This window comes from Trachypithecus francoisi, unplaced genomic scaffold, assembly GCF_009764315.1.
Source record: "Trachypithecus francoisi isolate TF-2019V2 unplaced genomic scaffold, Tfra_2.0 Lachesis_group13, whole genome shotgun sequence".
NCBI classification, from domain to species: Eukaryota; Metazoa; Chordata; class Mammalia; order Primates; family Cercopithecidae; genus Trachypithecus; species Trachypithecus francoisi.
This window is the reverse complement of record NW_022681458.1, coordinates 21,448,114-21,474,153: the sequence shown is the minus strand read 5'-3', so window position 1 is coordinate 21,474,153 and position 26,040 is coordinate 21,448,114. Positions and strand designations below refer to the sequence as shown.

The window sequence follows — 26,040 nt, the reverse complement described above, 5'->3', positions numbered from 1 at the left end:
TAGAGACAGGTTTTACCATGTTGGCCAGGCTGATCTCGAACTCCTAACCTCAAGTCACTCACTTCCTTGTCCTCCCAAAGTACTGGGATTTCGGGCATGAGCCACTGTGCCTGGCTGGGTCATTTTTAATGTCCTAAAGTTCTCTTGTTGTCTTCACATAGATCTGGCTTATTTCTCAAAACGTTATAAGCATGTGTGTATGTGTATTTATATCTAGAATTTATTTTTTGACTGCCATGATGAATGGGAATTTTTTTCCCTTTTAGACTTTGTTTTGTAAACGTTTTGTCTTAGTTGAGGTTCTTATGGTAGCAATTTACAGAAATACATTCAGGTTCTTAGGCCTAGGGAAAAAAAAAACAGAAAAAGCAGGGGAGAATTCTCTGGAAGGCAGCCAAGGCCTCCCCTACAGGCCAAGGGTAGAAAGGAGAGTGGGCCTCACAAGGGGGAGGGAAACAAGAACTACTGAGTCTCCTGTTGCTTTCCCTTAGTAGATCTATTTTTCTCTCCCTCTGTAGTTCAGCCTTCTCTGCTTCTGCCTTTGTCCCACTTCCACGTTTCTGAGAAGCAAAGGGATACAGAGCAAACCTGGCTACAGGGGCTACCCATATAGGTGGAGCAATTCTCAGAAAATAGCTATGGGTTGAAAAGGCGCGGCTGAAACGGATTTCAAGACACTGCAATGTCAGGGACTTCAAAAGTATCTGTTCCTTGCCCAAGAGGGGCAGAGTTGGCAGTTACCGTTTGGGAGAATCTGCCCTTCTAAGTTCCAGATGATTAATAAACAGGGACTGACAATCGTCAGGTTATGGGATTAACACCTCAACAAAATATACTGAGCTCTTACTCTGACTTTATATTTGCATACTAGTTAGCTGTTGCAGGGGCTGAAAAGGTGTGATACCTTTCTTCCTCATCATAAGGGTCAGAGCGGACACTCGTATAACAAAAGATAGGCTAAGAGAAAAACCTAAAATAAACTAAGAAGTTTATTTAATCAAAGTTTTACATGACACAGCCTTCAGAAATGGCTACCCAAAAAGCCAGGGAAAACTGTTTCTAATGCTTAGATTCTATGAAGAATGGACAGTCTGGAGTCATGTGGTTGGGCAAAAAGTGTGCCACTTAATAGTAACAGACGGCAGGGGGAAACCCAACAAAGCCTTTCTGTGTAGCATTCCTTCCTCCCAGGTATAAGGCAGTATCTTTTCCAAAATGAGGGTCTTACTGGCCTACTATCAGATAAGGTAGGCCACATAAGTTCTTTATGGCCAGCTTTTTTTTTTGATGGAATTTCCCTCTTATTGTCCGGGCTGGAGTGCGATGGTGTGATCTTGGCTCACGGTAACCTCTGTCTGCCGGGTTCAAGTGATTCTCCTGCCTCAGCCTCCTGAGTAGCTGGGATTACAGGCAGGCACCACCACGCCAGGCTAATTTTGTACTTTTAGAAGAGACAGGGTTTTTCCATGTTGGTCGGGCTGGTCTCCAACTCCCGACCTCAGGTGATCCACCAGCCTTGGCCTCCCAAAGTGCTGGGATTACAGCCACCACGCCCAGCCACAGCCAGCTCTTACATAGAAAGGTGGGGGAAGTTTAGGTTTTATGGCTGGCTTTGCAGGAGAGGGCTTCTAGTTTCTATGACTCATCTTGGGGAAGAGGAATTCTGGTTTCTATGGCTTGCCCTGGGGGAGAAAGAAGGCTGGGAGACAGGAGGGCAGGAGAAGGTCAGGGAGACTGTGCCTGAGGCTTCCAGTATCTTTTCGTTCAAAATAGTCAGCATGCCAAAGCGCCATATTTTGGGGTATTGTTTTTCTGAGCTCCAACACTGCTTCGGATGTATCTCCACTTACTTTTTTTAACCTAAAAGGCTTTCAGCTCAGGGCACAAGTAGTATGCCACGAATGCAAAATTGTGTGGTTCAAATATTCAAAATATTTGCCATTTCAAATATTTTGTCTTAAGAAAATAAAATCTTTCAAATCTGGCAACTTGGGATGACTATGACCCTATTCCTCCTTTCCACTGGCTTATGATTCATTTTGATTTTCCTCTGTAGAAACGGGGCACTTCATGAAAGAAACTTTCCCTGAAAACCAGGAATTCTGTTAAAAGACCTTTTTGCTACTCTAGTTCAGTAGTTAACGATAGCATTTGACGGGGAGCTTGGTGAAAGCTATGAGAATTCGGAAGCAGGAAACTTTCGCAGTCCTGGCGCTACTGGTTACTAATTGAACGACCTTCGCAAGTAACCTAGCTTCTGTGAACCTGTTTTCTCATTTTCAAACGCGGTTGAATAACTACTTTTCAACTAGGATGTTATGAAAGGTAATAGGGTAAAGACAAAGGACTAGGTTCGCGTGGAGCCCAGTACTGCTGAAGGAAAGATACACGAGTTTCGAGGGAGACTAAGGAAAAGCAGCAAAGGACCCCAGAGGGGATATCCTTGGTAGCCTCAGCTTTTACACGATCTAAGTCCATCCTACGGCGGACACGCTCTCCTTCCACTGGAAAATGACTGTTTGCTTCGAAATAATTTTTCTCTAACAGAAAGCTCCATTTCTCTAAACTTGGCTTCTCCGCCCAGTTTGTAAACGAGTCAGGGTTTCCTCACTGGCGCGGTAGGCTCGCCAAAAGCCAAGCGAGAGTCCCACACTGCGCAGGGCGGGGGAATAATGGGGGCCCAGATAGGGGACATGCAGCCCAGGACGCCACCGCAGCCACAACCGCGGAGAGACCGCCCCTTCCGAGCCAGCCCCCGCACCGCCCCTTTCCGATTCGTTTGCATGACCTAGGGCGCGGTTTCCGGCGGCAGAGGCGTGTTTTCCGGTCGTCCCTTGGCTCGATTTTCTTCCGGGGAGGGACTTCCTTTCCATCATTGATAGGCGCCGGGCAGCTGAGCTGGTAGGAGGACCAAACTGGGAGAGTCGGTATGTCTGACCAGGGCTTATGTTCCTCCAAAGGGCGGCCAGGAGGATGCTCCTCCTCGCCTCGCTCCTCTTTCTCGCCTTTTTCTCTGCACGACGCCTCGGTTTGCGTGGACGCCCTGGGCTTTTGGCACTACCGCCCACCTGAGGCTCTTCCGCTTCCTCTTTCCCCCCAGGCTCCGCCCCCTAGCGTCCGGTGGCCATGACGACCGCTCAGCGGGACTCCCTGGTGTGGAAGCTCGCGGGGCTGCTGCGGGAGTCCGGTGAGTGGACTTCCGATTGAGCTGGGCCTCGGACGAGGTGGGGGTGGTGCCTTCTGCAGACACGCCCTGAGAGTCACGGCGTTACGACTGGTAGGGTCACCAGGTGTCAGAGTTCAATTTCTTTACTATTCCCAGGTTTGTTCGCCCTTACAGTGACCTTTTCCTGTGATAGCCCAAACCCTAGCCGTTCTTTGAGGCCAAACTCCCTCCCTCTGTGCCTTCTCTGACACTGTCAGAAGGAAGTGATCGTTACCTGACTAAAAGCCCCTGAGGACCAGGGACTGATCTTAGTCATAATCATTGTTGTGTAGCAAGGTACTAAGTACAGTAGATGGAAGCACGAGATTTGGAGTCGGACCCACCTGGGTTGGAATATCAACCCTCTTTCAAACTTGCCAAACTGTTTCCTGAGGCTCAGTTTTCCTCACACATTGCCAAAATGATTGTACTTAACAGTTGTGGGGATTTGTTGTAATTCATGTATTTAGTACAATGCCTGCAAGTATAGTAACTGCTTACACTTGGGAGCTATTGTTATTGTAATGACTTCCCTGGTGCTTGGCACTGTGCCTGGGCATAGTGGAGCCACAGTAGTTGTTGAGTACTTGGTTGGCATTAATTGTGGTAGAAAAAGCCTTAGCTTTGAGATCAAATAGGAGAGGTAACTTCCTGCCAATTATATGATCTCAATCAAGATTTTTCACTTTTTTGAACCTCAATTTTCATATCTGTAAGATGGGGTTAACAGTGCTCTTTGGGAGATTCTGAGAAGGTTTGAATGAGATATCAAAGTCATCTGGCACATACTACAGTTAATGTTAGCTGTCCTCCATCACTCCATGCTCCTATTGATGATATCTGTGGAAGTTCTCTTTCTAGCAGTTTTCTTTTCTTTTCTTCTTTTCGAGACAGAGTCTTGCTGTGTCACCTAGGCTGGAGTGCAGTGGCGCAATCTCAGCTCACTGCAACCTCCACCTCCCGGGATCAAGTGATTCTCCTGCCTCAGCCTCCTGAGTAGCTGGGACTACAGGTGTGCACCACCATGACCGGCTAATTTTTGTATTTTTAGTAGAGACGGGGTTTCACCATATTGGCCAGGTTGGTCTTGAACTCCTGACCTCAAGTGATTAACCTGCCTTGGCCTCCCAAAGTGCTAGGATTAAAGTCATGAGGCACGGCACCTGGCCAGTAGTTTTATTTCCTGGCTTGTATTGATAACTTTGCAAATGTCTTATATCCTTCTCTGGGAAGAGACAACTAGGAGGCCCTTTGAGCGTGGGAAGAGTCCTTGAACCATGTCTGTATCCATCCTCAGTGTCTAGTACATACAGAATCCTTCATGTCAGGTTGCAGGACTTGTTAATTTATTCAGCGATGAATGGTGGGTGTGTGAATGTGTGACTACAAGGAGGTAGCAGGAGAAGAGCTTTGTGGTAGCAGAATAGTTTTGTATCTTGATTGCGTGGCTGCAGGAATGTATATAAACAGCATATAGCTATATATACATATTGTACCAACATCAGTGTCCTGATTTTTTTTTTTCTTTTGAGACCGAGTCTCGCTCTGTCATCCAGGCTGGAGTGCAGTGGTGTGATCTTGGCTCATTGCAACCCCCGCCTCTCAGGTTCAAGTGATTCTTCTGCTTCAGCCTCACGAGTAGCTGGGACTACAGGCGTGTGCCACCATGCCCTGCTAATGTTTGTATTTGTAGGAGAGACGGGGTTTCAGCATATTGGCCAGGCTGGTCTTGAACTCCGGACCTTGTGATCCACCTGCTTTGGCCTCCCAAAGTGCTGGGATTACAGGCATGAGCCACTGCGCCTGCCCTTTTTTTTTTTTTGAGATGGAGTCTAGCTGTGTCACCCAGACTGGAGTGCAATGGCTCAATCTCGGCTCAGTGCAACCTCTGCCTCCTGGCTTCCAGCTGTTCTCCTGCCTCAGCCCCTTGAGTAGCTGGGATTACAGGCGTGTGTCACCATGCCCAGCTTAGAATATTTGTATTTTTAGTAGAGACGAGGTTAGAGTCCTAGAATAATTTTTTGTATTTTTAGTGGAGATGGGGTTTCACTATGTTGGCCGGGTTGGTCCTGAACTCCTGACCTCAAGTGATTAACCTGCCTTGGCCTCCCAAAGTCCTGGGATTATAGGCCTGAGCCACGGCACCCAGCTCAGTGTCCTGACTCTGATGTTGTACTATAGCTATATAAAATGTAACCGTTAGGGAAAACTGGGTAAAGGATATAGGGGACCTTTCTGTACTGTTTCTGCAACATCCTTTGACTCCGTCTATACTTACTATATTTTTTAAGCCAAAAAAAATTCCTTCATGCCTAGCTTGTAGCTGCACTTTTTTAGGTGCAGTGATGAATACCAGGGTGATCAAAAGATGCCCTCAAGGATGAAAGTCTCATTAGAGAGAGCATTTTTAACAGACAGCAGTAACAATGCCTTAGTGCTGTAACGAATAGTTATTCTTTCTATGGCATACTTTTTAGTATTGTTTGAAAGTTTCTGCAGATGTGCTTTGCAATCAGAAAATGAAATAAAGATAAGACATCCAATTAACTTTTATGTAATAATGAGTGACTGCAATGTGAAAATTCAGCAGTATTACTTCTTGAGGCGGCTTCCTGGAGGAGGCTGGTCTCAAGCTGGGTGGTGGAAGTGGGTGTTTCAGAACATGAGAGAACTGTGAACCACGTTGGCTGTATTTCCAGCACTGTCAGTGGATGAGGCTCTTTTGAGCAGAAGGTGAAAGAAAATTTGGAAGAGTTGGTTGGAGTTGTGTAGCCAAGCAGTCTCATTAGGCTGAATGAAATGGTAGGACTGTTTTTTTTTTTTTTTGAAGATGAGGGGAGCCATTGAATGCTTTTGAGCTGTGAAGGAGATAGAAAATTTGATCCTGCAATAGAACATCTACAATATGGATTGGAGTGGGTATATTTTGGCATAGCAGAGTCTTAGAATAAAGGGAAAAATCTTTTCACCGTGTCTTCCCTCCTGTCTGCCCCTCTTTCTGCAGGGGATGTGGTCCTGTCTGGCTGTAGCATCCTGAGCCTGCTCACTCCCACACTGCAACAGCTGAACCATGTATTTGAGCTGCACCTGGGGCCATGGGGCCCTGGCCAGACAGGCTTTGTGGCTCTGCCCTCTCATCCTGCTGACTCCCCTGTCATCCTTCAGCTTCAGTTTCTCTTCGATGTGCTGCAGAAAACGCTTTCACTCAAGGTTCTGGGTGTGGGGAAGGGGCAGGATGTGCAAGGAGCCCAAGAGAATGATGGAAGTGGGGGATAGGGTAGGGGTGCAGAAGTCTGCACTGCCAGGATCCAGAGGGTATCAGAGGTACCAGTGGTTGTGCTAAGAAAGGAATGTTGAGGACAGGGAGATCTGCTGTGCCTCAATAAATGGAGTTATTTATTTATTTTTTTTCTTCAGCTGGTCCATGTTCCTGGTCCTGGCCCCCCAGGGCCCATCAAGATTTTCCCCTTCAAATCCCTTCGGCACCTGGAGGTATGGGGACACGGGGGGATGTTGGTGCACAGCACCCAACTTGAGGCCGCCCCTTGGGGATGGGAAAGAGAAGGGCCTCTTTGGTGAGGAGGCCGGGACTGAGTATACCCATTGCTCTGCAGTAATGTGATATCCACTGTCTTTCCATTTACTGCTTCCCTAAACCATAGCTGGGCTTTGTGGTCTTCTCCCTCCCCCCAACTAGGAGATATGGGGATGAGGTCTTTGTCTTCTGTGGGGTTCTGCCTTCCTCCCTCCCCTTTCCTTGTCCCAGCTCCGAGGTGTTCCCCTTCACTCTCTACATGGTCTCCGAGGCATCTACTCCCAGCTGGAGACCCTGATTTGCAGCAGGAGCCTCCAGACATTAGAGGTAAGGAGGTTGAGGGGTGAGCTCAGACGCCTCATCCTGAGAGACGTAGAGGAACGAGCTCTGATGTTCTTCCCTCTCTGCAGCTCTCCCTGCCTCCTGCTTCCTGCTAGACAGTGTCCTCACTCCCTCTCTGTGTTCCACAGCACTCAGTACCTGTATATTTATAGTCGTACCTACTGTATTACATTACATATTCTAGTGTCTACCTTCCCACTCTCCCCACAGTGAGTTCTTGGGTCAGGGACCTGGGCTTTAAGCCTGTATCTTCAGATGGAGTTCAGTGTATAAAAAATGAATGAGTGACTGGGTGGTAGAGCTTGGCCTTGGCATGGGGAGGAGGGAGAGAGTGGGGTAATGAAGCACCCATCCGCCCACTCAGGAGCTCCTCTCAGCCTGCGGCGGTGACTTCTGCTCTGCCCTCCCTTGGCTGGCTCTGGTTTCTGCCAACTTCAGCTACAATGCACTGACCGCCTTAGACAGCTCCCTGGTGAGTGCCTCGAGAGGGTTTCAAGGAAGGGCAAGGCCAGGCCTTTGGGGAGGAGGGCCAGGTGGTTGACCAGATAGTATTGTAGTGAACATCGATTCTCTGCCTCTTTCCCATCTCTCTCAGCGCCTCTTGTCAGCTCTGCGTTTCTTGAACCTAAGCCACAATCAAGTCCAGGACTGCCAGGGATTCCTGATGGTGAGTATGGGCAGTCTGGCAGCTGGTACACCATGGGTCTTTGATTGCTCTGTTCTCACTCTCTCTCCATGACTGGCTTTTACTCCCACCTTGCTCTTGCCATGAGGGTGGAGCTGCATTCTGGGAGATAGCACTGCTTAGGCACTAGCATCAGACAAACCAGAGTTCAAATCTCAACTTCTAATACCTGTACAACTTGGAGGAAGTTAGTTACCTCTGGGTTTCTTTACCTGTAAAGTAGAAATCACAAGAGTACCTGCTTTTTTTTGTTTGTTTGTTTTGAGATGGAGTCTTGCTCTGTCACCCAGGTTGGAGTGCAATGGTGCAATCTCAGCTCACTGCAACCTCTGCCCCTGGGTTCAAGCAATTCTCCTGCCTAGCTTCCCAAGTAGCTGGGACTACAGGCCCGTGCCACCACACCTGGCTAATTTTTTTATTTTTAGTAGAGACAGGGTTTCACCATGTTGGTCAGACTGGTCTTGAACTGCTGGCCTCAAGTGATTCACCCACCTCGACCTCCCAAAGTGAGCCACCACGCTTGGCCAAATACCTGCTTTTATAGTATTAAAATGATTGTGAAGAAGTACCCAATGTTACTTAGTCTAGTGCCTACCTCAGAAACTGGCAGCTTTTGTGATCATGATGAAGAACCTTTCTTCTGGGTCCTCCCATCCACCTGTCAGAGATAAAGCCGAACTAGTTAAAGTGGTAAGGACAGATTTTTATCAGTGATAAACTATTGCAGCGGGGAGGAGGGTGCAACGTGAACTGAACGCCACTTTAATTTGTGCGGAGGTGACTGGGCATTTTAAAAGGAGAGCGAGGGAATAGGAAGGGGAACTGTGAGGGTTTGAGCAGAGTAAGGGAAGTGGAAATGTACAAAAAGCAGAAGTGGAGGTTGGACCACATGAAGCCCTTCCGGGTTTGCTAAAAGTTAGGCTTCTACCTTCCCACAAAGACTGGGAGACGGGAGCCCCGTCATCAGGTGTTGGCTGGAACAAATGGGAAATTCTTTTGGCAGCCTTGACTTTTCCCAGGCAGGAACTTAAGGGGGCTAGAGTCGCCATTCTAGGGATGCATCCTTATGCTAGAACTTTGCTTTTTTTGTTCAAGTTTTTTACTGTGGGGGTTGGAGGAGTTAAAAAAATCATTTGTGTTGAATTTTGTTGAACTTGCGCTAAACAAGTCTGCAGTTCTTAACAGGCCAAAGTTGAGGCCTAGTCAAAAAGAAGGCCCAGAGGGGCCCGAGTAGGGTTTGATCAAGGTGAGAATCTTTGTCAGTCCCTCCTCCTCTAATTCGAGGAAAGAAGAGACACTCCTCCTTCCCCCGAACAATATCAATCCTTTTCTTCCTTGATCACTTCCTTTTATTCACTGAAAACCAACTGAGCCATTCGTTGGGACTTGGTAGGGGATGAGTTTTGCTGGATGGTGCGAGTGACCGGGCATTTAATGGTGGACATTTCTATGGAAACAAAAAGGAAAACAGATGAATGGTTGAAACAGGCTGTAAATCCATTTTCTGAGTCCAGAGGGCAGCCAGTTGAGATTTCTAGGTGTTGAGCTCTATGTTTCTTTAGATGGTGGAATGAGGATAGCGGTGGCAACCGATGGCTTTCTTGGTTTGTAGTTTGAATGTTTGTGGTGACGGCATAGGCAGTGTTGCAGTCATGCTTATTTCCCTGAACAGAGTCTGGAAGATACAGGAGTGTCAGTGGACTTTCTTTTTTTCTTTTCTTTTTTCTTTTTTTTTTTTTTTAATGAGACAGTGTTTTGCTCTTGTTGCCCAGGCTGGAGTGCAATGGCGCGATCTCGGCTTACCATCACCTCCGCCTCCCGGGTTCAAGCAATTCTCCTGCCTCAGCCTCCCGAGTAGCGCCCACCACCACACCCAGCTAATTTTGTATTTTTACACATAAAAGTGAAAGATGGGGTTACAAGTAAAGATGGGGTTTCTCCATGTTGGTCAGGCTGGTCTCGAATTCCTGACCTCAGGTAATCTGCCTGCCTTGGCCTTCCAAAGTGTTGGGATTACAGGCGTGAGCCACCGCACCCGGCCTCAGTGGACTTTCTAAGGGGCTCATATCACAGTAGCTCCAGGCATATAGGTTATCCACACGTGATCTGTAGATGATGTATCTTTTGAAGTTTGTATCACCTAGTCCAGCTTTAGCTCATAGGGCTTTTGTTAAGATCCTGGGGGGAGGCCTGGCGCAGTGGCTTATGCCTGTAATCCCAGCTCTTTGGGAGGCCAAGGTGGGTGGATCGTCTGAGGTCGGGAGTTCGAGACCAGCCTGACCAACATGGAGAAACCCCATCTCTACAAAAATGCAAAATTGGCCGGGTATGGTGCATGCCTATAATCCCAGCTACTCGGGAAGGCTGAGGCAGGAGAATCGCTTGAGCCCGGGGGGCAGAGGTTGCAGTGAGCAGAGGTCACGCCATTGCACTCCAGCGTGGGCAACAGGAGTGAAACTACGTCTCAAAAAAAAAGATCCTTGGGGGAAAGGGCAGCTATAAGTCACCTAAAATTCCACTAAGGATCTGGGCACTCAGGTTTTAGTTCTCAGTGATGCCAAGTTGGGAGGAAGAAAATTGGATATGTTAGTTTAGAAAATTGCAGCCAAATAATGAAGAAAAGGAGAAGAATTGAGACTTTGGTAAGGGCTGATGTGTAAGATAGCAGGACCTATTCCAGTTTACAGGTAGATAATACAACTTCAAAGAAAATGAGCAGGATTAGAATCTGGTAACCCATAAGTATGTGTTAATAGTTTTTTCATTAAAACAGATTTCTCTAAGGTCACTCCCCTTTTGATTCAAAACAGTGAAAGTAGGATTATTCTTTTTTACAGAATAAATCTGATCCTGTTAGATTTGGTCTGCCTATTTACATCAGTGTAGTAAGAATGGTAATTGACCACAGAGGCCCTTTTTAAGTTTGCTTTCCTGGAACTTTTTATAAGGACTCTCAGACTGGACTTTTAAACCCTCTCGAGGTTAGGAAGCCAAGAACGTGCCATCAGACTTCACGTAGAGTACCTATAGATTTGTGAATTTCTCTCTTCTTAATGTCTCCAAAATATCCTAAGATTCCTAGGCCTGCCAGGATCTAGCCTTTGCCACTAATTTGTAAGTCTGGGAACCCTGTAAGCCAAGTAGCAGGCTGGTTTTTCCAAGAGGGCTTTATAAGCATTGGCTCCGTAGAGTCAGCTTTAGTTCCTCAAAACTGGCCATATCTGATTTTATGTATTATTTTAAAACATGACATTCCAGTTATATTTTAAAAGTCCAGTCAAAACCTAGTTATATAACCAATTTTCCCAATTATGTCCTGTTACAAGGAGGGCTGACCCTACTGAACCTGTGAAAATAACCATATTGCCACGTAAATAAGAATGCCCAATGGGAGTTCCTGAATTCTGGAGGGATCAGGCATGGAGCAAAGATAAATGCTTCATATATGTTTTTTATAAAAGTATAATTTACTAAACTGTTTCATGTGATAGATCACATAAAAGAAAAGGGAAAGAGGTTCCTTATATCCAGAAAATAGGACATTCAAGAACCGACAGTATTTTAAACAAAAGCCATTAAAACTATACTCATTCTTCACCAGTTCATTCAGTTTTATGTAGTCAATTCTTATTGTGCTTGATCTTGGGTTAGCAGTGTTATGAATCCATCAGCTTTTTCATTAGAGTTTTGGAAATTCTGACTTGGTCCAGTGGTATGATACCCAAGTTGTTTAAGCAGTACCACCAGAAGCCTTTGCCCTGGAGGACCTAGCATAGTCCTTTTCTATGGGTCTCTGCAACAGTCTCTTTTTGTTGAAGGTGAGTACTCTGGGCTGTAGCCGATTGTAAGAACTTTAAGGAGGCAGGGTAAACCAGTAACTCTGTGGATGACAAGAGTTAAATGGTCTGTTTCCATGAGTTTTTTTTTTTTTTTAAACCCTCAGTTGGTTGCTTTTGAAGGTCTCTGAGTCCCTTGAGACCCCCTAAACTTTGAGTGACTGTAGGGAGTTGAGGGTCTGCAATATGAAGGGAAAGGTCTAGCAGGGTGAGTAGGGGTGAAGAAGGAGGGGACTTGAAGGGGAACCTGTCAGGGGTCAAGGGAGCTGAAGGAAAGAGGAAAGGTGGGAGAAGGAGGAAAAGGGAGCAGAGGTGATGCGGATGGGGGCTCTTAGAGGAGCCAGACTGGGGAGATCTTAAGTTTCCCAAATAAGCCGTTGAAGTTCCAGATTATCCTTAGTAGAGTGTTGCCAACAGGAAAGGAAATGGACAGAGTTAGTGCCGTAGTGGTGACATATACTGTATAGTCAGCAGTGGTTTGAGAAGAGGGTTTCAGTTGGCTGTGAAGTCCATGGGAGGAGCAGGATCAAGGATGGAAAACAGAAAGGACTCAAAACACAGCCATGAAGTACTTTTAGCCCAGGAGTAAGGGAGTGAATTCTTGCTTGAAACAGTGAGGAAGAACTTCCAGCCTAGGAGGTGCCTTTCACACGAAGCTTGGGACTCTAACCAAGCTTCGTGAGTGTACTTGGAATCATGAAAGTCAAAAGCTTCCTGGCCGGGCGCGGTGGCTCAAGCCTGTAATCCCAGCACTTTGGGAGGCCGAGATGGGCGAATCACGAGGTCAGGAGATCGAAACCATCCTGGCTAACACGGTGAAACCCCGTCTCTACTAAAAATACAAAAAAATTAGCTGGGCGAGGTGGCGGGCGCCTGTAGTCCCAGCTACTCGGGAGGCTGAGGCAGGAGAATGGCGGGAACCCGGGAGGTGGAGCTTGCAGTGAGCTGAGATCCGGCTACTGCACTCCAGCCTGGGGGCAGAGCGAGACTCTGTCTCAAAAAAAAAAAAAAAGCTTCCTAACTGTGCTTCAGTGGACGTTTGTCACAGGCACTGGGCTGGGAGTCAGACTCACTGATGAATCCCCATTGATCAGTCAGGAGTGAAGGCAAAGGCATCAAAAGTGTGCAGCTTGGGGTCCCAAGTGAGAGGGCTGGGGGTGTCTGACAATGAATCTGACCCAATCCAAGTCATGGCACTAGGTGGCTGTCATGGATAATGCAGGACACTAGATTTTAATCAGTAATAAACAATTGCAGTAGTGAAGAGGGTTGAGTGTAGTCCATTTTTGTGCAGGGGTCACTGTTATTTTATGTATTTTTTCTAGATGGAGTCTTGCTCTGTCACCCAGGCTGGAGTGCAGTGGTGCCTGCAGGTTCAAGTGATTCTCGTGCCTCAGCCTCCCAAGTAGCTGGGATTACAAGTGTGTGCCACCATGCCCAGCTAATTTTTGTATTTTTAGTAGAGATGGGGTTTCACCATGTTGGCCAGGCTAGTCTCGAACTTCTGGCCTCAAGTGATCCGCCCTCTTTGGCCTCCCAGCGTACTGGGTTTACCGGCGTGAGCCACTGCGCCTGGCCAGTTGGGCATTTTAAAAGGTGGGGGAGTGGGCAGGGGAATGGTAGGGCCTTGAGCAGAGCTGGGGAAGTGGAAATCAGGTTGGTCCACGTGAAACCCATTTGGGTTTGCTAACTAACTGGCACTTACCAAAATAAGGCCCTTACCCTTTTACAGAGACTGGGAGATGGGGCCCTGTCTTTAGGAGCTGGCTGAAACAAATGGGAAATTCTTTTGGCAGCTTTGACTTTTCCCAGGCAGGAACTTAAGGGGGTTGGAGTCGCCATGCTCAAGATGTGACCTTGAACTGTTAGGAACGGTGCTGGTGGTGTTCAAGTCTTTTAACGTGGGAGTAGGGGTGGATGAAATCATTTGTGCCGAGCGTGTGCAGTTTATGTAGGCCAAGGTTGAGGCCTAGTCTAGAAGAGATCTCAGAGGACCCTGACTAGAGTTTGGTCAATGAGAGAATCTTTTTCACCCCTGTACCCCTGCCAGGATTTGTGTGAACTCCACCATCTGGACATCTCCTATAATCGCCTGCATTTTGTGCCAAGAATGGGACCCTCAGGGGCTGCTCTGGGGATCCTGATACTGCGAGGCAACGAGCTTCGGAGCCTGCATGGTGAGTGGGGGTGTGTGATGGGGCAAGCATGGAGGGGAAGGGGGAGAGTGAGGTTCGGGCTGGCCTGGGTACCACATGCCTCTAGAGCCTTGAGAGGGCTTATGGGGAGTGCAGGGGTGCTCCGGCTGGTCTTTCTGCTTCACCCTCCCCGAGTGCATGTACCACACTCACCTGCGTGTACTCATCCGCATGCCCTTCCTTCCTTCTTGCCCCCATCCTAGGCCTGGAGCAGCTGAGGAATCTGCGGCACCTGGATTTGGCATACAACCTACTGGAAGGACATAGGGAGCTGTCGCCACTGTGGCTGCTGACTGAGCTCCGCAAGGTAAGATGGCAGTGCATCAGGGGCCTGAGAGCTACCCTTGCACCCACCCCCCCATGCTGGTTTGGTCAGTGCTTTCTTCACACAGGGAGGGCCAGGGCCCCAGGCCCTCCTCATTCTCCCCTTCCTGCCCCTCAGCTCTACCTGGAGGGGAATCCTCTTTGGTTCCACCCTGCGCACCGAGTGGCCACTGCCCAGTACTTGTCACCTCGGGTCAGGGAGGCTGCTACTGGCGTGAGTGATCATCCTGTGTCCACTCTGCTTCCTCTTTCCTGCCCAGTCCTCCCCTACCTTGCACCCTCTTGCCATCCCTGGGTGAGGGGCCGAGGACCTGGACCCTGCTTACTGTGTTGTCAATACGTGGAACTCAGCAGGATGGGCCCCACCACATACTCCCTTCCCCACCCTTTTTGTCTTTGCTCAGTTCCTTCTCGATGGCAAGGTCTTGTCGCTGACAGATTCTCAGGTCGGTGTGGTCAGGGGGCAAGGACTGTTGGGGAAGACATGAAGGGAGGGCCCTGGGGAGAGAACAGAGGGCTGGCTGGTGACAGGGTCTTCCTGGTCAGTGGAAAGTAGGATCCCACCTTTTGGCTGGCTTGGGCAAGGCAGAGGTGCACCCAGTCTCCATCCTCTCTCTCCTTCCTGTTGTCAAATACTAGACTCACACATCCTTGGGGCTCAGCCCCACGGGCCCACCTTTGCCCTGGCCAGTGGGGAGTACTCCTGAAACCTCAGGTGGCCCTGACCTGAGTGACAGCCTCTCCTCAGGGGGTGTTTTGGCCCAGGCCCCACTTCATAAGGTTAAGGTAAGCAGCGTCCTCTGCTGCCTCATGCCTGGGGTGGGTTGGGTGTCTCTCTGGGGACTCTGGGCTGCCATGGGCAGGGAATGGTAGGAACTGTGCTTGCACGTGGTCGGGGTTTCTTTGATAGGTTGGATGGCCAGCCGTGGATGGCAGGGCTGGAGGCTTGGCTTTCATAGAACTTCTTCCCTCCGTTAACCTCAGAGCCGAGTCCGTGTAAGGCGAGCAAGCATCTCTGAACCCAGTGATACGGACCCAGAGCCCCGAACTCTGAACCCCTCTCCAGCTGGTAAGTCAGCTTCACCCCACTAACCTCTCTCATCCACGTCCAGCTCACTCTGATTTTTAAGTTACGGTGAAGGTCTGCTGGAAGAAATGTTATTTTTTGTTGGTAGAGTATTATAGAGGGCTTCTTAGTCTGTCTTCTTTTCTTTTAGTTTAGAGAAAGGAGAAAACTGCTTCTGGGAGCATTTTGAAAACTTTTCGAGGAACATTAATTTTGTGAGGTGTCAAGAGATCATGTAGGCCAGGTGCAGTGGCTTACATCTGTAATCCCAGCAATTTGGGAGGCCGAGGTGGGAGGATTGCCTGAGCCCAGGAGTTTGAGACCAGCTTGGGCAACATAGACAGACGCCCATTTCTACAAAAAAATTTTTTAATTAGCCTGACATGGTGGTGTGCACCTGTAGTCCTATCTGCTTGGGAGACTGAGGCAGGAGGATTGCTAGAGCCTGATAGTTCAAGGTTGCAGTGAGCTGTGATTGTGCCACTGCACTCTAACCTGGTGACCGAATAAGACCCTATCTCTTAAAAAAACTAAAACCCAAAACCAAAAGAAAGTATATATGTATATATATATAAAATAATAGGATTGTGGCCAGAGAAGTTTGGGAAATGAGGTTGAAGAGAAATAGATGTGTTCGCTGAAGGCCGTCTCAGGACCTTTAGGATGCTGTCATGCATGCTGAGTCTCCAGAAGCAGCATTGGATGCGCAGCTTGGATTGATTGCACTTGACCACAGTGTTCCATAGGACACACTTCAGTACATGCCGTGGAGGGGGCGCCTGTAGCCTCCCTTGCCCCTATCCCCATACACAGTCCATTGCCCCCTCATTGCTGAGGAGCACCATTGAAGGATTTGGGGCCATCTGTGTGGGCTGGGCTTGCTCAGCTCTGGGTTCCCCTCCTGCCCAGGATGGTTCGTGCAGCAGCACCGGGAGTTGGAGCTCATGAGCAGCTTCCGGGAACGGTTTGGCCGCAACTGGCTGCAGTACAGGAGTCATCTGGAGGCCTCTGGAAACGCTCTGCGGGCCACCCCCACCACTCCTGCCCCCAGCGCACCTCCAGCCAGCTCCCAGGGCCCCGACACTACACCCAGACCTTCACCCCTGCAGGAGGAAGCCAGAGGTCCCCGGGAGTCACCACAAAAAATGTCAGAGGAGGTCAGGGCGGAGCCACAGGAGGAGGAAGAGGAGAAGAAGGAAGGGGAGGAGGAGGAGAAGGAGGGGGAGATGGTGGAACAGGGAGAAGAGGAGGCAGGAGAGGAGGAAGAAGAGGAGCAGGACCAGAAGGAAGTGGAAGGTGAGCCCTCTGTGGGCTGGGGCAAGCTGGGGCCAGGGGCCGTTGGGATGTTTGTGAGTGGTGGGGCCTGGTGGGTGGAGGGCCAGTGCGGGGGAGGGCGGCGTGTGGGTACTTTCCCTCCCTGCAGGGCTTCTTTCGGTCTCTCCACAGCGGAGCTCTGTCGCCCCATGTTGGTGTGTCCCCTGGAGGGGCCTGAGGGCATGCGGGGCAGGGAATGCTTTCTCAGGGTCACTTCTGCCCACCTGTTTGAGGTGGAACTCCAAGCAGCTCGCACCCTGGAGCGACTGGAGCTCCAGAGTCTGGAGGCTGCTGAGATAGAGCCGGAGGCCCAGGCCCAGAGGTCACCTGGGCCCACGGTGAGTTGGGAGCGGCAGGGCTCTGAAGGAGCCAGCTATGGGCACATGGCTGTTGTGTGCCCTGCACTGGGCTGGGCATTTCCCACAGTCTCTCCTTGGCACTAGGAGTCGAGGAGGGGAGCCTCAGAGGTCGCAAGCGCTCGGGAGGCTGGGCTGAGGAGCAGGGATTCCGTGCTCGAGCTTGAACGTCAGCACAGGCCTTTAACAGGCTCCAGAGCTCCTGCCGTCCTCCACGCTCTCAGCATCCCCTCATCCCTCTGATCACCGCTCCTGCTGTTTTTCACCTGGTACCCCTCTTCTGCGCAGGGCTCAGATCTGCTCCCTGGAGCCCCCGTCCTCAGTCTGCGCTTCTCCTACATCTGCCCTGACCGGCAGTTGCGTCGCTATTTGGTGCTGGAGCCTGATGCCCACGCAGCTGTCCAGGTGATGGGGCCTAGAGTAGGGGCCCAGGGGGCTATGGGGACTAAGAGAGCCAGAGGGGAGCGGCAGCAGGCCTGAGGACCAGGGGCCTGTGGGAGGTGTCCATCTGGGGTCCGCCTGCTCACAGCTGCCTCTGATCCACCCTCTGTCAGGAGCTGCTTGCCGTGTTGACCCCAGTCACCAATGTGGCTCGGGAACAGCTTGGGGAGGCCAGGGACCTCCTGCTGGGTAGGTTCCAGTGTCTACGCTGTGGCCATGAGTTCAAGCCAGAGGAGCCCAGGCTGGGATTGGACAGTGAGGAAGGCTGGAGGCCTCTGTTCCAAAAGACAGGTACAAGGCCTGCCCTTGACCTCTCTGCCCACACGCCTCCACTGTTGCAGGGAAAGTGGCTCTGTGTAGGGCAGTGTGAAGGGGAGCCCCAGGGAGAAGGGGCTAGAGTGGAGACCAGTTGTTCTGCCTGGAGGAAAAAGAAAACCGCCTGCCTGCTGCATTTACAAAAAGGAAAACAGAAAAAAAGAAGAAACTATATCCTGTTTTGTTTTTTTTTTGATTTTTTTCTTTTAACTCTAAAAGTCAGGAAGTGCAATCTCTGTAACTGTGCTTGAACTCATTATTTTTGTATAACTTGAAACCTTGTTATGTTGGGTTTTTTTTTTGGCTGATATTTCAGACACTACGTAAAACCTGACGAGCCCTCACGCAGTATTGGATGGTGGTGCTGCACCTGCCAGCAAGTGTAGCTGTTGAGTGACATGCTCGGGGAGTTGGCTTGGTTTGTCCTTCCCGGCTGACCTTGGAAGCTACATAATGTCCTGTGGCATTTCTTCATGCGCTAATCCTTAAACCAAGAATTGTTTCCATTGTAGACCAGTCAGAAAGTACTATCTTTGAAGAAGACATTGAAGAAGAAATATTCTTGATAACAGCTATGGGGAAATGCCAGAATTTTATTAGCCAGTTTTCTCTTCTTGGCGGCAGCTGGAGCAGGGGTTTACATTTTATTCAGAAAATGGAGCCCAGCTCTGTTCCCCACTGTGAACTGGCCTGGGCATGCAGCCTTAGCGACACAGCGCAAACAGAAACAGCCGCCAGACCCTCCCGGACCCTGGCTCTACACCATGAGTCGCTGTGGACTCTGGAGCCTCTTCCATGATGGCGTTATTAATGAACACTACTGTGGGCTCTGTTCTCCTTTCATTTTTTTTTTTGAGACGGAGTCTCGCTCTGTCACCCAGGCTGGAGTGCAGTGGCATGACTGCGGTTCACTGCAAGCTCTGCCTCCTGGGTTCACGCCATTCTCCTGCCTCAGCCTCCCTAGTAGCTGGGACTACAGGCGCCCGCCACCACGCCCAGCTAATTTTTTGCATTTTTAGTAGAGAAGGAGTTTCACGGTGTTAGCCAGGATGGTCTCAATCTCCTGACCTCGTGATCCGCCAGCCTCCCAAAGTGCTGGGATTACAGGCATGTGCCACCGTGCCTGGCCAACCGTTCTTTCATTTGCACCTCAGTTACCTCCTCTGAACAAAGAAGGGAATGAACTCACCCCATGGTGCTGTTATGCTACTTCAATGTGACAGTAAGGCACCAAGCAGAGGGCCTGGCACAACACAAAGGTCCCCTGTAAATGGTAGCTGCTGCTGTTGCCCCAAGCTATATGGTCCTGGGCAGCGTGTGTAAAGGATTTAATCTTTTCTTTCCTCTTTGCAAAATGGGATAGGGAGAGTTTCTCTGGTAATGAAATGTGATCATACTGGCATGGGAGCTAGCACACGCCCAGCACAGTGCAGCTGCTGAGTGCTGCTTCTCTCATTGCTGATCCATGTCCTGATTCCTTCCCAGCTTCCTGACACTAAGGATGAGTGTAAGAAAGACTCTATTGTCATCCCTAATTTATAGACGAGGAACCAGGTTCACAGAGCTTAGATAACTTGCCCACGATTACAGAGCCATTAATTGATGGAGCCTAGAATTGGACCCAAATATGGCAAGAGAGTTCTCTCTGTCTTTCGAGACCTGTTGGTTTTGGTCTTTCAGACGTTGCTAGGAGAGCCCTGAAGTACTTGATCAGCCGAAGTCTGTAGGAGGGCGTAAGAGCAGGGCCTGGTTGTGTTTGACCCAGTCAGAGAGGGCCTAGAGTTAGAAGGTAGAGTGCACTTTGAGGAGGTAGTGGGCCAGGGTTAGCTCATCCCTCCCTGGGATGGGGAGTGATCAGTCAGCAGCTGTGCTGGGAGAAGGGGAGCTGGTGGGCTGGTGGTTGTGTACGAAGCTGGAGACTTGGGCTCAGGCAAGACCTGAGAGTGGGGAAGGAACATCGTGAGCATGGTGGGAGTTCTGGCACTTTGTGGGGAAGGCTCATGAGGACCGTGTCCATCCTCCCTCCAGAATCTCCTGCTGTGTGTCCTAATTGTGGTAGTGACCACGTGGTTCTCCTGACTGTGTCCGGGGGAACCCCCAACAGGGAGCAGAAACAGGGAGAGCAGTCTCTGGCTCCCTCTCTGTCTGCCAGCCCTGTCTGCCACCCTCCTGGCCATGGTGACCACCATGACAGGGCCAAGAACAGCCCACCTCAGGCACCGAGCACCCGTGACCACAGTAGTTGGAGCCTCAGTCCCCGTGAGTATAGGCAAAACAAGACATAGATGGGTTTGGGGAAGGGAAGGGACACTGATGGGCAGGTGGAGGTGGAGCCCAGGGGCTGCCACGGGCAGGCTGATGCCCCGTCATTGCCCTCAGCCCCTGAGCGCTATGGCCTCCGCTCTGTGGACCACCGACTCCGGCTCTTCCTGGATGTTGAGGTGTTCAGCGATGCCCAGGAGGAGTTCCAGTGCTGCCTCAAGGTCTGTGCTCCCTGACACTGCCCATACCCCCAGCTGGCCAGGGTGCCCACTCGTTTCCATCATAGCCAGCTGAGTCAGATCAAACACTCTGGAGTCACCTGATGTTGGCTTCTGGTTTCAACCCCAGCAGCTGCTTGCTGTGTGGCTGTGGACCCATTCCTTGGTATTTGAGTCCCAGTTGTTGCCCATCTGCAATGGAGATAGCGATGCCTCCCTTACACACTGGAGTGCGTCAGAGGTCGTGTTAAAGCTGCCCAGCCCCTGGCACTCATCAGTGGGGCCTCCTAGCATTATTTTAAACTCATGATGTTGTTAGGCCTTTGTTGTGCACCTTTTGTGCTAGACACTGAGGATCTACAGATCCATTTTGCCCTTGATCTTACAGTCTGGTGTGAGAAGTTCACAATGATTGTGCAATATGCAAGTGCTGTAATCGGGCTAAGGCCCTAGAAGGGGTATCTGGTCCAGCTTGAGTGGGTCAAGGAGTCTTCCTGGGGGGTGATGTCTAAGCTAAGTCTTGAAGGATAAGTTAAGGAGTAGGGAGGAAAAGAATGTATTAGGTAAAGGGAGCAGCAAATGCATGGGGCCCGAGACTGTCATGGTAGGGGGAACTGTCCAGGATGAAGGCATCTGGATGTGCAGGGTGAGGGGCAGAAGTCCCGAGAGGACTCTGGGGGGCTGGCAGGGGCCAGGTCAGGAGCTGCCTCCTGTGTCTGCCAAGGAGTTTGGACTTGGTTTTGAGGGCCACCGGGAGCCACTGAAGGATTTGAAATGGGGCAGTAATGGTCAGTTTTGTGCCTTAGAACAGTTAGTCTGGTGGAGCGTGGAGTGGGTGAGGTGACAGGCAGGGAAGCCAGCGGCCTACAGTCTGAGCGGGCAGGGGCTGCAAGGCAGAGAGCAATGGTGGATGAAGAGGCTGTCGAGTGTCAGGGAAGCTCCATAGACTGGGGGGTGGGCAGTGGGAAGGTCAGGCTGAGGGTGCTGTCACCAGGAACTTGGCTTTCAGTCTAGCCCCACTTCCCCAGACCTCCCATCAGGTGTCTCACCAACTTCCTCTTCCCCCAGGTGCCAGTGGCATTGGCAGGTCACACTGGGGAGTTCATGTGCCTTGTGGTTGTGTCTGACCACAGGCTGTACCTGTTGAAGGTGACTGGGGAGATGCGGTGAGCGAGGGGGGAGATGCGGTGAGCGAGGGGGGAGATGGGGCGAGCGAAGGGGGAGATGGGGCGAGCGAAGGGGGAGATGGGGCGAGCGAGTGGGGGAGATGGGGCGAGCGAGTGGGGGAGATGGGGCCAGCGAGGGGGGAGATGGGGCGAGCGAGGGTGGGAGATGGGGCGAGCAAGGGGGGAGATGGGGCCAGCGAGGGGGGAGATGGGGCCAGCGAGGGGGGAGATGGGGCGAGCGAGGGAGATGGGGCCAGCGAGAGGGGGGATGGGGCCAGCGAGAGGGGGAGATGGGGCGAGCGAGGCGGGGAGATGGGGCGAGCGAGGCGGGGAGATGGGGCGAGCAAGGGGGGAGATGGGGCGAGCGAGGCCGGGAGATGGGGCGAGCGAGGGGGGAGATGGGGCGAGCGAGGGGGGAGATGGGGCCAGCGAGGGGGGAGATGGGGCCAGTGAGGGGGAGATGGGGCGAGCGAAGGGGGAGATGGGGTGAGTGGGGAGATGGGGTGAGCGGAGGGGGAGATGGGATGAGCGAGATGGGAGATGGGGTGATGAGTGAGGGGGGAGATGGGGTAAGTGGGGGGGAGATGGGGTGAGTGGGGGGGAGATGGGTGGAGTGAGGGGGGAGATGGAGTGAGCGAGGCGGGGAGATGGGGTGATGAGTGAGGGGGGAGATGGGGTGAGTGAGGGGGAGATGGGGTGAGTGAGGGGGGGATGGGGTGAGTGAGGGGGTGATATGGGGTGATGAGAGGGGGGAGATAGGGTGAGGGGGGGGAGATGGGGTGAGTGAGGGGGGAGATGGGGTGATAAGCAAGGTGGGGAGATGGGGTGATGAGTGAGGGGGGAGATGGGGTGAGTGGGGGGAGATGGAGTGAGCGAGGCGGGGAGATGGGGTGATGAGTGAGGGGGGAGATGGGGTGAGTGGGGAGATGGGGTGAGTGGGGAGATGGGGTGATGAGTGGGGGGAGATGGGGTGAGTGGGGGGAGATGGGGTGAGTGAGGTGGGGAGATGGGGTGATAAGCAAGGTGGGGCGATGGGGTGATGAGTGGGGGGAGATGGGGTGAGTGGGGGGAGATGGGGTGAGTGAGGTGGGGAGATGGGGTGATGAGCAAGGTGGGGAGATGGGGTGAGTGAGGGGGGAGATGGGGTGAGCAAGGCGGGGAGATGGGGTGATGAGTGAGGCAGGGAGATGAGGTGATGAGTGAGGGGGAGATGGGGTGAGTGAGGGGGAGATGCGGTGAGCGCACGGGGGTGATGCAGTGAGTGAGGCGGGTGCAGCCAGGGCAGGGCTTCCTTGGGACTCTCACTCCACCCTCACTCTTCTCCATCGCTCTGTCCCCTCTCCACAGTGAGCCTCCAGCTAGCTGGCTGCAGCTGACCCTGGCAGTTCCCCTGCAGGATCTGAGTGGCATAGAGCTGGGCCTGGCAGGCCAGAGCCTGCAGCTGGAGTGGGCAGCTGGGGCGGGCCGCTGTGTGCTGCTGCCCCGAGATGCCAGGCGTTGCCGGGCCTTCCTAGAGGAGCTCCTTGGTGAGGGGGGAAGGGGAAGGCAGGAGGGTGGGCAGGGTCCTGGGGCCGAGCTCCTCACCTGGTGCCCAGTAGCAGAGACAGAGAGGTAACAGGACTTGTCCCTTGTAGAAGTTTCTCAAATCCAGAAATGTGGAGAACAGGAAGGGATTGAGAGGTGGTGAGTTTAGGCTGGAGGAGAGCAGAGCCTTCTAAAGTTCCCTGGCCTGGCTCTAGATGTCTTGCAGTCTCTGCCTCCTGCCTGGAGGAACTGTGTCAGTGCCACAGAGGAGGAGGTCACCCCCCAGCACCGGCTCTGGTGAGTCGATAGGAGGCAGAGGCTGGGGTTGCTGCTCAATCCTCTTTTCACAGAGCACCAGACATGGCCCTGTGCTGAGTAGGTCCTGGGCAGCCACCTGTCCTCATGCCATGCCCCCCATGGGCCCCTAGTGTCTTCTCCCAACGCCCTGCAGGGCTTTCTTCCCACTCCCCTCCCTCCAAGTCCTTCCCACCCCCTAGCGGATCTTCCTGTGCCTACCATGTTCCCCCTAGGCCATTGCTGGAGAAAGACTCATCCTTGGAGGCTCCCCAGTTCTTCTACCTTCGGGCGTTCCTGGTTGAAGGTGAGGCCTCTGTGCTGCTGATGCTTCCCTGGTCTCTGTACCTCACCTTGTCACAGGCACTGGCCCACGCCCAGCACCCGTACAGTGCCTTCAGAGCCACTGTCAGTTCCTGGAACCTGGACTTCCTCTTACTTGAGAGCATAGCCAAGTAACAGCCTCAGTGTGCCCTGACTCTCTAGGCAGGGTCAGGAGGCCCCCAGGATCCTCAGTTACCCAGAGCCTTTGCTCTCAGGCCCAGGCTTTCTATGAAATGGAGCAGCGTGGCTGAGTGGGCCCTGCCTCATCAGTCAGAGAAGGCGAGCCTTGTTTCTGAGTAGGGTGGGTGTGGGGCAGTGGAGGGTGGTAGGCCTCAGACGTGTTCCAGACTAGAGATTCCTGGAGCTTGGGAAAGGGAGGGTCTTGGCCCCAGGGGCACAGGCTGCTTTGTGACCCACCTGAGTGTGGTTCACGCCTCTTTTCCCCAGCAGCACTGGGACGCTGGCCCCAGGAATCTGGGCCCCTCCATGACCTTCCACTCTGGGTGCCTCTTTCCCTACAGGCCCTTCCACCTGCCTTGTATCCCTGTTGCTGACTCCGTCCACCCTGTTCCTGTTAGAGGAGGACGCTGCAGGGCCCCTGGCAGAGGCCCCACCTCCAGCAGCATCTGGCGAAGCCTCTGAGAAGGTGCCTCCCTCCAGGCCGGGCCCTGTTGTGCGTGTCAGGGAGCAGCAGCCACTCAGCAGCCTGAGCTCCGTGCTGCTCTACCGCTCAGCCCCTGAGGACTTGCGGCTGCTCTTCTACGATGAGGTGTGTGTGTGTGTGTCCAGTGAGAGAGGGAGGGAGGGGAGATGGCGAGCACAGGTTGGGGCCATGAGGGCAGGGTGGGAAATGTGTCTAGGAACCCTGGGCATTGGCGGCAAGATGGCACTTACAGATGAGAGAACTGGTGTTGGAGGAACTGGGGGACTCTGGGCTTGGATGAGCACCAAGTCAGAGAGGGAGGCAGCTGTAGGTAGGGGAGACACCTGGACTGGGAGCCCAGCCATTTATTAGCCATGAGGCTTTCTTTTTTTTGAGGCGGAGTCTCGCTCTGTCACCCAGGCTGGAGTGCAGTGGCGCGATCACAGCTTACTGCAAGCTCTGGCTCCCGGATTCATGCCATTAGCCTGCCTCAGCCTCCCAAGTAGCTGGGACTACAGGCGCCGCCACCCCGCCCGGCTAATTTTTTTTGTATTTTTTAGTGGAGACGGGGTTTCACCATGTTAGCCAGGATGGTCTTGATCTCCTGACCTCGTAATCTGCCTGCCTCAGCCTCCCAAAGTGCTGGGATTACAGGCGTGAGCCACCGCGCCCGGCCAGCTGTGAGGCTTTCAATGAGGTTTCCGGCAGCTTTGAATTGGCAGGATTGGGCCGGTTGTATGCCAGCTGTTTGGCCTTTGTGACCACCACCTGGGGAGATACTGTTACTGGTCCTATTTACAGATGAGGAAGCTGAGGCTTGGGGCTGTTAACCAGTTTGCCCTGGCCAAAGTGGTGGAGCCGGGAATTGAATCCACAGTTCCCTGAAATTGTGTCCGCATCTTCTGTACAACAGGGAAGATGAAAGAGACAGGTCCTCTGGAGGCTTTCAGTAAACGTTGACTGGATTCTGTTTACAAAGCTCAGAGTCAGGATCTTTTATGCGGAGTGACACGGGTCTGGGGGAGGGGTGAGGCACTGAGCCAAGGTGGAGACAGTGAGGCCTTCCCGGAGACCTCCCCTGCACCTACCCTGATGTGGTTCCCCGAGCCTTGCCTTGCTAACTGCTCGGTCTGCCAGGTATCCCGGCTGGAGAGCTTTTGGGCACTCCGTGTAGTGTGTCAGGAGCAGCTGACAGCCCTGCTTGCCTGGATCCGGGAACCGTGGGAGGAGCTGTTTTCCATCGGACTCCGGACTGTGATCCAAGAGGCGCTGGCCCTTGACCGATGAGGGTCCCACGCCGACCTTGGCCCTGACCTCAGGAGCCACACTGTAGACATTCCCTCTGCTGGTCTCTGGGTCTGGCTTCCAGGCTCTGGCTGTGGACTTCTTCAGCCTCTGGGTACCGGCCAGTGAGGCCCCAAATGACCCAGGGCTTAAGGGAGAGGCGAGAGAATGATCTGGCCTCAGGGGACAGGCCACGTGGTCAGGAGGAATATTTTTCCTGCACTTTTTCTCAGGTATTAATAAAGTTGTTTCCAACTCATAGGTCATGTGTGGTACTTAGATGTCACTCGTAAGGCCTGCCGTTCCCCTAACCTCTTCTGACAGAAGCTATCCCGCCCATCACCTTTCCTGAATGGGCAGCTCCAAGCAGCCTTGTTTGTACCATGAGACCCCATCTCCAACCCAACTGTGGTCCCAGCGTGGGGGATCCAGTAGAACTCATGACCCACGGGCACACAGCCCCAAGCTGGCAGTGACCTGTCATGTGGCCTGGCATGGAATTGCTGCCGGGCCACACAGAGTCTTGCTCTCTTGAATTTTATGTGGGAAGTAGTGAGGACTTCAGGCCCTCGCAGAGAGTGTCTGGGGAGAGGGTGTGTGGAGTTGAGTGGTGACCTTTGCTTCCTGCCATTGCCTTCTCAGCACCGCCTCACTCAGCCCGGAGGCCTGGATGGTCAGCCCCACTCCCTCACCTCTTGTCTCCAAGTCTGC

The 26,040-nt window shown here is 52.1% G+C and overlaps 1 protein-coding gene across 6 annotated transcripts; it reads left to right on the top strand.

The window, feature by feature from the left end:
* The first annotated feature begins 2,818 nt into the window (after window positions 1-2,818).
* Window positions 2,819-25,590, top strand: STK11IP (serine/threonine kinase 11 interacting protein). Of its 6 annotated transcripts, none has more exons than XM_033230086.1 (25): window positions 2,819-2,901; window positions 3,101-3,187; window positions 6,210-6,415; window positions 6,623-6,697; window positions 6,972-7,067; window positions 7,447-7,554; window positions 7,678-7,749; window positions 13,654-13,780; window positions 14,002-14,105; window positions 14,241-14,336; window positions 14,527-14,568; window positions 14,762-14,908; window positions 15,107-15,191; window positions 16,098-16,484; window positions 16,635-16,840; window positions 17,147-17,263; window positions 17,413-17,590; window positions 19,643-19,873; window positions 19,994-20,097; window positions 21,163-21,260; window positions 22,608-22,786; window positions 23,000-23,081; window positions 23,315-23,385; window positions 23,924-24,171; window positions 25,183-25,590. In XM_033230086.1, the coding sequence occupies exons 2-25, from the start codon at window positions 3,127-3,129 to the stop codon at window positions 25,330-25,332; spliced, it is 3,270 nt and encodes a 1,089-aa protein (XP_033085977.1). In that variant the 5' UTR covers window positions 2,819-2,901; window positions 3,101-3,126; the 3' UTR covers window positions 25,333-25,590. The 6 variants fall into 6 exon arrangements, 5 of the variants coding, with proteins under 5 accessions (XP_033085977.1, XP_033085979.1, XP_033085980.1 ...); XM_033230088.1 differs by lacking the exon at window positions 25,183-25,590 and adding an exon at window positions 24,959-25,167; XM_033230087.1 differs by having other exon boundaries at window positions 2,855-2,927.
* The last annotated feature ends 450 nt before the right edge of the window (window positions 25,591-26,040 follow it).

Bases quoted from the DNA above. Each gene is read 5' to 3' on its own strand.
- STK11IP (XM_033230086.1), top strand. From the start codon at position 3,127: ATGACGACCGCTCAGCGGGACTCCCTGGTGTGGAAGCTCGCGGGGCTG. The intron at 7,068-7,446 runs GTAAGGAGGTTG...CCGCCCACTCAG, and splicing joins GGAGCCTCCAGACATTAGAG to GAGCTCCTCTCAGCCTGCGG. The intron at 15,192-16,097 runs GTAAGTCAGCTT...CCTCCTGCCCAG, and splicing joins TCTGAACCCCTCTCCAGCTG to GATGGTTCGTGCAGCAGCAC.